We start from the raw sequence: 12202 nt of genomic DNA, 5'->3' as shown, positions 1-12202 counted from the left end.
GCCAAGCCAAGGATGCTTAGTGTGGACCATGGTAGAGCAGGGATGGGCAAAAATATGGCACACTGGCTGCATCTGGCCAGCCAAATGGTTTCACCCAACCTGTGGATGGGTGTCTACTAATTCACTCCATCTGGCTTGGCCCCAGGCTGCCCCTGCTGTGCTTACATGGGGCAGGGGCAGCATGTGTTGTGCTCCCATTTTTGCTTGTGGGATGGCCTTGACTCCAGCCCTGCAGGTAGAGAAGTGGTGGGGGAGGGGGGAACTGGCAGCAGTGGCAGTAGGACTGGCAGCCTGCAGGGTGGGGGGAGGTGGCTGCAGCATAGGTAGGTGCACAGGATGGAAAGTAGGGAAACAGCAGAGGAAGGGTGGCAGCAGTGGTGAAGTGGTAGCGGTGGGTGGGAGCAAAGCGGCAGCTGGACAGGAGCACAGGCCCCATGCCAGTGCCCTGGAGCTGGGCCAGCAGGGAACCAGAGTGGGGCAGCAGGACCATGGAGCCCGGGCCCAGGGTCAACCTGGCTCCATAGTGTGAATTTCACATGCAGTCCACCCAAGCTATGCACCTCTAGGGAGATCTCTGCGCGATAGAGCTGGTGGCCTGGCCCTGCTTGCTGCTATGTGCAGGCCATGGGAGATGGCGGGGAGCTCTGCGTTATGGGGCTGGACTGGCCCCACCCCTCTCCCTGCCACCTTGGCTGAGCCCCATGACCTGCATTGCCAGCTTCATTGTGCAGGTCTTGGTGGGGCTGGACCTGCACACTGCCACCATGTGCAGCTCCAGGGGCTAGGACATTCCAGGGACTGGGGACCCCGCGTACACACATTCCCATCTCAGCCACATACCCACACACAATATACAAGAGTAAGACCGTATTTTGAGCTCTTATGCAATTGCCTTCAGATAAACTATGCAAAAACATAGATCAGTACAAAAATAATTTTAAATAAAATTAAAATAAGTTCTAGTAAATGTTTGATTTTTTTTAGTATACGATTTGCTTTTTTTATTTCCTGTGGCAAGATGGCAGCACCCTCCCTCTCAAAAGGAGTACTTCCAGGGCAAGGGGAGGGACTTCTCGTGACAAAGGTTAGGGGTTAGAGATGGGACTTCTGGTCCCACGGTGGCAATCAGGAAGTGGGGCACCCAACAGGGGGCATGGCTACCCTTGTGGCCCTGGACAGCTCACCAGAACTCATTAAGCAGCCCTCTAGCCAAAGTAATTGCCTGCCCCTGTGGTAGATGTTTTGCACCTGTTCTGATCACTTGCCGAGATTTTTCCTGAGTCTATATGTGGGGTTGAGCCAGAAACATAGGTATGGCTTCATCATCTATCTCCCTTGTTGCTAGGAATGTAAAGGAATGAGTTAACCAGAGAAGAAGAGGACAAGTTTGTAACCCAGAACAGTTAAGCAAATTTAGTTTTCTCTTATTCCCTGCCCTGCCTTCCAAATTTTTCATTTGGGCAGATTGAAGAGGACAAACACCTTGTCCTCTTCACTCACGCTACTCAGCCAGGGTGTTTTTTTCCAGTTTAGGATATCTATGTGAACCCTTTCACACAGGGAGAGTCTGTACATCACCTAACACACAAGGCCCCATGGAATCATGATGCACAAATTCCTCTTCCAAGGCAGCAGGAGTGGGACGTGACAGACTGAAACACTGCACTTGCTGGTCCCTCGGGCTGCCTTCAGGACAGGGATTGTAGTAAGCATAGAATTCAGGCTCTGGTTCCTAACCGCAGGGCCTCATGGTATTCAGTTAGTACTGCTTTTCCTACTTTCAGCTTCATGTTCTTGAAATCATCAATTAGCCTAATGATTCTGCTGATGTAATATTGTAGCTGTAGAGAGCAGTTGAGATCAGTGCCTTTCATCTTGAACAAATATGGATATGTTTTATTGGTTTTGAGACCAATTCTCTTGTCTTTCAGTTATCCTCCCTCCTTATCTGACCATACTATTTTTCCCTTCTCAGAGAGGAAGATGAGGAAAGCCCCTATGCAACTTCTTCCTATCAGCAGTAGAAGACAGACACATGATGACCTAGAAACCTGGAATGAAGACAGTTCTTAAACTAAGCAGCTGATTACTCTGAAGCAAGTTGTTTAGACTGAGCATTGCCATGTGCTTTTTACAAGTCTCAATTGGGTCATTTCACTGACTGTAATTGCACTGAAAATTTGACCTCTGCCTTCCATAGGTAAATGTCCTTATACTATATCAAAAAAGGATTTTAAGCCTTTCAAAACTAGCAATTGCCTTTGTATCCCTTCTGTGCAAATTGTAGCATGGTAGCAACAATATATCCTTAAGGTCACCTTTACACAGGACATATCAATCTTTAGTACATATTTTGTAAATACTTCCTCAGATAAAGTGTGGGATATTGAATTAATTGTAAGTTCTGCTCGTTGGTGGAAACCATGTAAAAGTGACTGAGATGTCACAGTCTCGATTCAGCAGTCTTAGTGCAGATGTTTGCTATGGAAGGTCTTGCCCCTTGCCATGCCAGGGGCTCCCAAAGCTGTCCTTGAATTGTGTCTGTATGGATGCATGTGTGTATATAAACAGCATCCATCCGTTTCAGAAATGATGAGTTTGACCCATGTTGAATGGGTGAGAAAGCCTTTATCAGCAAATAAACTATTTAAGTTTGCAATCTTGACTTTTTGGAAATAAAAGGGAAACAGTTATATTAAAAAAAAAAGTATTTTTCTTTGTGCGATAGTGATTTGGCATATGAATGTGTGTTGTGTGCAATTATAAATTGTGTAATTTTAGTTTAATAAATACAAAAAGCTCATATAAATATTGCCTGTTATTCATATTGCAACCTGTCTGATTTCTACTAGAGATCGTGCTGAGCAAAGCCATTTGCAGATGCACATCAACTTTGAATGTTAGTACAAAGCAAAGAACAAGTGCCTGTTATTGCACTATAAAGTATAAAATCATCTGCCAGAAAAACCACACAGGTTTTCCCCTGAATTATTTTCATTTTGCACAGGAAGTGAAGATAAGCAGACTCCTACATCTCAATTTCCTGGGGACTTTTGTATTCTTTGGAGACCTGTGAACAAAACAGAAGAGAGTGAAAGCCTGTAAACTACTTCATTTTAATTGATCTATTTTAGGACTTTTTTTGTACTGAGAACTAGATTGTCCCTGTTCTTTCCCCACTCTGGATGGGTTAGCTAGGAAATCCACATTCTAAGCAAGCTAGTCACCATACCAACATTTTTAATCTCACAGGGCAAGTTCTGGACGTTTGCCCAAAGTCCATTTCCTTAAACTTTATGTTTGTTCACAGAACTGTACAGAGACAGTTCTTTCCCTATACCAAGAACACAGCCTCCCAGAATACCTTCAAGTGCTGCCTACTCAACCTCCTGCCATATGCAAGAGGCTTCCTCCTGCCATTTTTTCCTGTCTTTAAATACCCCTTTTGCTACCACAAAGCACTGATCTATAATGAGCAAGAGTTGGGGGTCTTCTACCTCCCCTTTGCCTGCTCACCTTGTCCAGTACAGAACTGTTATGACACCACATATAGGAGTCACTTTTGCTCACTGGGGATGGGGAAAGAGCCATTAGGCAATAGAGTTAAACAAGTAGGAAAAAAGGGCTGAGACTTGAGAAGTGTGAAACACCAAAGATATGGGCAATAGGGACATTTTGGACACTTTCAGAAGACTGTAGAAATCAAAGGTTAGGAGTTGATGTGAATGAGGACCAGGAGCTATGCTAGAGAATGACTTGAATATCTAAATCAGGGGCAGGCAATTATTTTGGGCAGAGGGCCGCTTACTGAGTTTTGGCAAGCCATCAAGGGCTGCATGATAGGCAGCCCAGGGCAGATTAATATAATTCTCTAAATTTTTTAGGGGCCCTGCAGGCTGGTAGAATGGCCTGATGGGCTGGATCTGGCCCCCGGGCCGCATCGTGCCCACCCCTGATCTAAATCATTTAAGTAGATGCTGGGTAACTTTCAGTTTTAAAGAAGTTTCAAATAGTGCTGGAAAGAGAGGACGTGTTGTCAATATTGGTTTACCACACAATTCAAAATCAAAGTACCAGGCAACTGCTGGGAGGAGGCGGTTAATAATATCAGTGTTGCATGCAGAAATGGAGCCTGCAATAAGACCAAACATGCCTTCACTACTCCCTCTAAGCACTTTGCTTTTCAGCTTGGCAAAGCTGTATTCCAAATAGGCAAACACGCAAGCTAGGAAAACTAGCTGGACTTGTGCGAGTCAGTATGTAAATTATGGGCATATTTATGTTAGTACCAGGCAGAGAGCAAGCTTGAGTTTTCTTTTTAAAAAGATCTCTGCGTAAGACAGACTTACTTGATAATAGGATCATCAGGAGCAAGGATGCAGTCACTACTCAACATGTGGTTAAAAGAAAATTAGGTGGATAAATGAACAGCAAGAATAGAAACAGCAACCAAACTGTCAGGTTCCAGGAAAGGTGATGATTGCATTGTTTTCCCCACAGTAAAAGGGTTTCAGATGTCTGAGCACATAACTCCCTAAAGACAGTGCTAGAATTGATCCAGCTTTTAACGCTGCCCACAGCTCCAAGTCTAGTCTAAGCAGTAATACAGTTCACAGCTTGAAGGATGTTTTCTTTTGTGACTGATGATTAGCAGGGATCTGGGTTTTCCATTCCCCACGGAAAAACGGAGTAAACCGTGGGTTTCATCTTTTAGCAGAGGCAAATGTGGATTTCTCGTTTTACCAGAGAAATCTGTGGATTTTGCACTTTTGCAAAGAGCTCTCTACAGGCCATGTTCTTTGGAGTGCCGGGTTGCACATGCTGGGCTGCGGAGGCCCTGGGGGAGGGCAGCAGGGCAGGAGCCCAAGCTTGAAGCAGGCAGCTCGCAATCCCTGCCCCGTGCGCAGATCTGGGGGGCATGGGTGTCCCCTGTTTGTCCCCCAGAAGTGCAAACTGTGGCAGGGAGCAGGCCTGAACTACCCAAGCCTACAGTGGGCAGGCAGCAGGGCCAAGGCCAAGACTACAAAATCCAATGTAACCAATCCCAAACATTCAGCGAAAACCTATTTAAAATAAAAGAATAAAATAAAAATAAAAGACAACAAGAGACATCCAAGTTCTTTTTTGTTTGTTCTTAGTATTTTAACAAGGACTTGTAAAAAACAAAAACCTCTCTGAACTTTGTTCTACTGCTCCTAATATGTAGTAGTTTCAGATACCAGCACAACTTCAGGCATTGCATTTTCAAGATGAGAAATGAGAATTTAACTCTAAAATTCTCATCTGTATCAGTGCAATAAATACATAGTGCTGCTATTGAAGTGCATAGGTAATTGTTTTCTCAGTGTTGAGGGGAGGCAGAAATCACTGGCATGGATTTCCCACCCACCCAAAGAACAAAAAACACACCAAGCAAAGTCCCTTACATTCCTCATTTCTCAAAATGACTTTCAGAAGCTGCAGGAGCTCCAACTCAGAAAGTAAAAAGTTTGTGGGAATAAGAATTTGCAAGTCAGGGAAAAAAAAGAAATAGGAACAACATAGATACAAACAAAATCCAGCTTGCAGAAAAAAGTCAGTGGTTTTCAATCATTGGGAGTGCTCTTGTCCCCAGTGAGAATACAGATACGAATACAGGAATTTTAACTTGCCAAATGGACTGTTTCAGTTCAAAGAGATAAAGAAGTACATCTTTGAAATACTGTTTCTGACACACCAACCCTGTGTCAGATCCACGAAGGGCTTCACAGCAAACAGACAAGTACATTTCCTGAGATGCTCTGTTCTTCGCATCACTCAGGTAAGGCTGTATTTTATTTGACCAAACAAAAATTGGAGTTATATTTATTCAGTTACTTATTTTTCCTCTCTTAAACACAGTAAACAGTTATTAAGAGGCTGAACATTTTGCTATGGAAAACCACTCACAACACCTACATCCCAACTTCATTTTTAGCTAAGCCAGCCTAAATCCACAGCAGCTCTGTTTCAATTAATAGAACATCTACAGCTCTTACAGTTACTTAGAGAGAAGCAAGTGATCCTAGAACTCCAGCTGCACTCTTGCCATCTGTCCCCACAAGCTCATTTAATTTGAATTTTCTACTGCTCGATGCCATAGGCAAAGTATCAAGGAACTAGGCCCCTATTTGCCAAGTATATCGTTGGTACCTAGAACTCTGACCACAGCCCAAGACATTTCTAAAATCCATACTGCAGATAGAGTTCAGGCATTTCTATTCAGTGTCCTTCAGTCCCAAATATGTTGCATCTTCCACCATTGTGACCAACAGGATCAAATCACAGCTACCAGCATGATGGTGCGAATACAGCTATGGTTACCCCATGTAGGGTCTGATTTTACAGCCCTTGGACAGGAATGTTGCTGACAAGGATAGACAGCACATCTACACATGCATTAATGCACCTTTTTTAATGCACATTAGATTTAGTACCTCCCATGAGAGGTACTAAATTAATGCACATTAGGATGTGCTGATGCACAATAGCACGTTTGCACACTTTTTAGTGACAGTGTGCAATAGACTTACTGTGCATTAGTGCAGCGTCATTTTTTTTACGTGACACTATGATGTGCAGTAAAATAGTCTACTGAGTATTAAAGTGCATGTATAGGCATGTCCTGAATTTTTCATCCCTATACGGACCACAGAGCCTGACATAAGCGTTCAAAAAACAGCATAGCACAGAAGAAGTATTTCAACCACCCAGGGTACAGACCAAAGCTTTTCTGCCAGTATTTTTAGCACCCAGAACTACTCAAAGTAAAGTCTGCCTGGAGCAGGCTCCTACCTCTTTGGCATCTGGTATAGTCCTGCCTCCATTCTCCCTCTTGAGTGGTGTCTCCAGTTGCAGGGTTTTCCTGGTTTTCTGGCCAGAGCCTGCAATGCGATGCTGTGGCTAGTAAAGTGACCAAAATGCTGGCTTGCATCCATAGATGCTTCTCAAGCAAATCCCGGGACGTCATTCTCCCCTTGTACTCGGCCTTGGTGAGGCCGCAGCTGGAGTACTGAGTCCACTTTCAGGCCACACAATTCAAAAAGGATGTGGAGAAGCTTGAGAGAGTCCAGAGGAGAGCCACACACAGGATCAGAGGTCAGGAAAACAGATCTTATGACGACAGGCTGAGAGCCATGGGGCTCTTTAGCCTGGAAAAGCGCAGGCTCAGGGATGATCCGATGGCCACCTATAAGTTTATCAGGGGTGACCACCAGTATCTGGGGGAACGTTTGTTCACCAGAGCACCCCAGGGGATGATGAGGTTGAATGGTTATAAACTCCTACAAGACCGTTTCAGGCTGGACATAAGGAAGAATTTCTTTACTGTCCGAGCCCCCAAGGTCTGGAACAGTCTGCCAGCGGAGGTGGTTCAAGCACCTACTTGAACACCTTCAAGAGCAAATCGGATGCTTATCTTGCTGGGATCCTATGACCCCAGCTGACTTCCTGCCCTTTGGGCGGGGGGCTGGACTTGATTTTCTGTGGTCCCTTCCAGCCCTGATGTCTATGAAATCCGTAGTTTTTTGGGTGAAAGGAGCAGGTGTCCCAAACAAACCCATACCCTCCTCTCTATACTAGGGGGATGCAGGGAAGAATACTCCTGCTTCTAGACAGTTCTGCCTTGAGCCTACTCAAGGCTCAGGCTCAGGCTCAGGCCCCTACTGTGTTGTTGTATGACTTTCTCTCACTTCTAAGGTCCTGGTCCTGGTCCTGGTCCTGGGCCCTGTTCCTTTCCTTATCTACCTCTACACCCCTTTGCCAACTCTTTTCCATTACCCTTCCCGGGCTGTCCCTCAGCTCTCCCAGTGCACAGTATGCTACAGACTTGCTTGCTCCCTTGCTTTGAATGAAGACTACTCAACCATTGAAACCCTCTCAGGAACTCTTCCTTCTGAGAATTAATCCTCCCAGAATCCCCTTGTTCTCTAATGAGCCAAGGCCAAGACAGGCTTAGCCACTTGCCCCCTTAAGGGGCAGCAGGCACTGTAAAATTACCACAGGTGTGACCTTTAGGGAACATATTCTGAGCAGGTGTGAATGTGTGTGACCCTATTAACTTTACCAGAGCTATGTCTATTGAAATAATGCTAACTCAGGCTTGGGTCCTTTTTTGCATAATACAATTAGCTTGCTCACAATTATAGTATTTAACTGTCACTTTGTCAGCCAACCTTTGCTAATATTAAGGGTGTTCAGCAATGAAGAAGTCACCATTTTGAGTCCATTTCTGGTTCTCAGCTGTTATTTTTCTGATTCAAATTTAAAAGGCAAATGCAAGAGATTGGGAGAGGAGGTTTTTAAAATAAAACATTGAAAATGGCCTGACTGCATTCCTCAGTAATTTTTACATGTCCTTTTATTCATGTGAAACAAAGGCTTCTACCAGGGAGATTGAAGGCTCCCACAAAATGAATTCAATTTAAGCTTGCCCTTTGGAAGTACTGTCAACTCATTTCCTGTGCTTTTGAAATAAAGGCCTCCAGTGGAAATGTTCAGCAGCTATTGCATATTTCTATGTGGTTTCTTTGTAGTATTGAACCTTCAGCAACTTGCACAGAAAGCAACTATTTTAGAGCACACTCTTATAGACACACATTAAAAATATCTCTTAACTGTGTTGAAGCCCAGGAGACTGAAAACAAAGAAACTACTGCTCCTAAGTACCATCTCCTTAATGGTGCAGTAATGGAAACTTCTGCAGGTAGTAAGTAAGGGTTTCTTGAGGTCCTGAAATATTTTATGCATCAGGATTTTAACTCTCCCTGTCATTTTGTCAGTCAATGCAATGAGTGATAAAATATCCTCTTTAACAGTCTTAAGGGGACAGTTCCCTCTTGTTTAATCCTTGTTGCTTTTCACTCTGCCTGTCATTACTGCACAGACGACTTGATTCTCTTGAGGGGACCCTGTTTTGTTCCTGTATTTATCTCAATTATACAGGGCGAAAAATGGTTTTCATGTATGGTTTGCATGCAAGAGAGTTCCAATGACATCGACCAAATGGAGTGTCAAGGAGGAACAAGTGAAAACTTGTTTGGATCAGAGCTTGGGGAAGGAAGCTCCATTTTTGTTTTACAAAACCTTGTCCTATTTGGAAAACAGAGGCTGGTTCAGGGTCTAAAGGACCAAAGTTAAGCTGTGGTGGTGATGAATGGGGTGAGAGGAAGTACAGATAAACATGCCACTTGTGGGAATCAAGGTATTTTTAAATTCTGCTTTGTAAACCTTCTTCAGTTAAGACTGGGTTCCCCTCTGTTCAGCAATGAGCTGAATGGGTATAATATAAAGCTTTTGGTCTGGGGTCTCATCTGCAGTGTGAATGAATGGAAGGAGGATATTAAACCAACATGAGATGAGACCATGGATGTCTTAACACAGACATTACACTGAGCCCCATAGTTCCCTCTACCATTTTGCTTCAGTGAGGCTTGCCTTACTCCAACTTGATAACTGTTGATGTCACTGGTGCAGGAGTGGATCCTTCAAATGTCAGTGAATGGGACTAAAGGATTTAGTTCATTTCAAAAGCAAAAAGACAACCTTGAACTACTGTGGCTTGTAGCAAAGTGTTTAATAAAGTACAGTATCAGAAACAATATTCTAATAGAAAAACTTGTAATGTGAATTCTGTATATTTTGTACTTGTTACACCTATCTGTGATCCTTCAGAATGTGAAAGACATTTGCTGTATCTAGCAGAAATACAAACAACAACATAGAAAAGAATTGTCTGTGATAGGAAAACTAGTGACGTTTAGGGATGGAAAAGATTTTCCCTATTTGTTGGTAGATAAAATGCTGTCAGAGTATGGCCTGCTGATCACCACCAAGCATTAGTAGCCAACTTCCAATTGGCAATTTACTGTGTTGCCTTTCCCAAATAGATACGAAGCCACAGTGCTACATGTAGCTCTGATTACTCACGTTGACCTTCATTTAATACAAGCCACAGTGTTTCTGCAGTGCAGGAAGGTGCATCAAGTTGGCCCTGTCTTTCTTGTCATGTCATTTTATGAGAGGTGATATAACTGATAGAACTTGACTTTATGTTCCACCAATCAAACCAGCACTCAAAACATTCAAATAATAAGCTTGGCTGACTTCAGTCAGAGTGAGAAACAAATTCAGCTTGAAAAACCACTGCCTTAAAATGCTTTTATACTCACCAAAGTGCTTACCCTGTTCTTCGGGTTTTACTTGTGGTGACTTAAATAGGACTACATCTGTGAGTGACCAATACTGAGCAGAAGTAACAGCTGCAGAATTGGCTCAAATGCAAAATAATCTGCACTGGAGCTGGTTGAAGGCAAGACTTACATTTTTGGAAAAAATTCCTGAAAAAAAGTCACTGTTTTTAATTGAAATTTTGCAAAAGTTCACTGATTTTTTTGGAACTGTGACGTGTAACCATTTTAGAGCAGCTCTACTGAAGACACCAATCTCATGTTGGCTGAGTGATTTAGCCTTTTTTATAATATCAGACCAATCAGACCCCTGTACAGACTCCTGACAGGACCTCAACCCTTGAAAAAAAAAAGCATTAAAAAGAATCTATAACTCAATATATTAATGGAGGTAGCAAAATTTAAAAAGAAGGAAGGAAAAAGGAAAAATAAGTAGCAGTTGGGGAAAAGAAGACAGAGGCTCTGACATTAGAAGATAAAATGCTTACACCTCCCAGATCAAAACTGACAGCCCTGATGTCTCAGAAAACCAAATGGAATGTAATATTTCCAGTTTATTTTTCAAATAAGACAATGAATTGACCCCCAAACTACTGATGAGACGGTAATGGCTTTTGAAGCCCATACAGAGGGAGAAGGGGCTAAATTGTCTAGGGAAACTTAGAGAAAGGATGAGAAGAAGACAAAGATCATATGCTTCTACAAGAAAATGTATTCTGTGGCCAAAGGTTACATCGCCTATGTTTCCCAACATTTTTTTTAAGTGGTTTTACTCTGTTTCCACTAGTGACCCCTATTACTTCCTAATTACTCATGTCCAGGTGTGTGGAAGCAGGCTCCGCTGTGCTGCTTATATCCCTGAAGGCACTTGCCCACCCACATACTACTTAGCCTTTGATCGTAAACACTGTTAAAGCTTATTGCTGTCATGTCCAATTGATGTTTGTAGGTGGTAATGTTTTGTGGGATGAAAACCTTTTGTCCTTATTCACAAGAGAGGTAGGAAAATAAGGAGATAAGTAGTCTCTTTTGTGACAGGATCACAATTTTGGGCTGGGCCGAAGTATGTTCTGTCCACAACAAGGCTAGGATTTACCTGTAGTCAGGTTATCTGACCTAAGCAATCACAGCACACCCTGGATTTCAGCAGTAATGTCAAATGGGTGATAAGCTCAAGCAGTAAAGAGGAGGGCAGGGAACTGGACTTCTTCAGGAGCCAGAACTCAGTCCTGCTCAAGGTAAGATTCACCACCACTCCCAACTTCCAGACCCAAGGCAAATCTAACTTCTTTGCCTCAGCTTTCCCTCCACAAATTCTTCACGCGCACAACTCACCCACTCGTACTGAAACACAAAATGTCCTTAAAACCTAATCCTTATAAATCCTATAAGCTGAGAAGAGGAATAGAAACTCTGCTTTCTTGTATTTTCTATATTGGAATCCTTGAGAGCCTCTAAAACATTATGCTGTTGGTGGCCAGAGACATACTCCCCCATAGTGCCGAAGTATAGGATACTGCCCAGTGCAGGTCAGAGGTCAGCAAGTAGTCCTACAACTCCCACTCAAGTCCATTTGAAAATTAGGCCGCATGCTCCTCAGCACATCACACCTCTAACTGCAAGTTCCTCCCATCATCATTTGATTTGCTTTATATTTTTTTTCTTAGAAATTAACAGCTATTTACAGGCTAGTTAGTCATGAATTCAGCTGTTTATACATGCACAAAAAACAAATAGTGTCAAAAGGGTGCACAAAAGACCTACGAATGGTGTCAGTGCCTCTGCTGTAGTTAACTGTGGAAACACTGAGAAAACAACTTTCCCTTTATCACCTATGTCAGAGGGAATTGCAGTGTCAGAGGAGCATTAGCTAGTTAATAACCATATATGAAAGGAGGGGCAATACTGAATGCACAAATACAAACAGACATCAAAAGTAATGCTAGACCAGTGACTTAAGACCAAAACATTCTAGGCATGAAATATTAAGACTAATG

General features: G+C 43.1%; 1 protein-coding gene across 1 annotated transcript in view; it reads left to right on the top strand.

The window, feature by feature from the left end:
- LYSMD2 (LysM domain containing 2) overlaps positions 1–2803 on the top strand; it is a 39551-nt gene extending 36748 nt beyond the window's left edge. Inside the window, exon 3 of the mRNA XM_090029062.1 lies at positions 1976–2803. Within this exon, the coding sequence (XP_089885188.1) occupies positions 1976–2024 (49 nt within the window). The 3' untranslated portion in view covers positions 2025–2803. The remainder of the gene's footprint in view (positions 1–1975) is intronic.
- The last annotated feature ends 9399 nt before the right edge of the window (positions 2804–12202 follow it).

The sequence above is a fragment of the Crocodylus siamensis genome, chromosome 15 (assembly GCF_052110815.1).
Source record: "Crocodylus siamensis isolate JL-2025a chromosome 15, ASM5211081v1, whole genome shotgun sequence".
In the NCBI taxonomy this organism is placed as follows: domain Eukaryota; kingdom Metazoa; phylum Chordata; order Crocodylia; family Crocodylidae; genus Crocodylus; species Crocodylus siamensis.
Note: the sequence above shows the minus strand (reverse complement) of the source record. Positions and strands in the feature narration are given on the sequence as shown.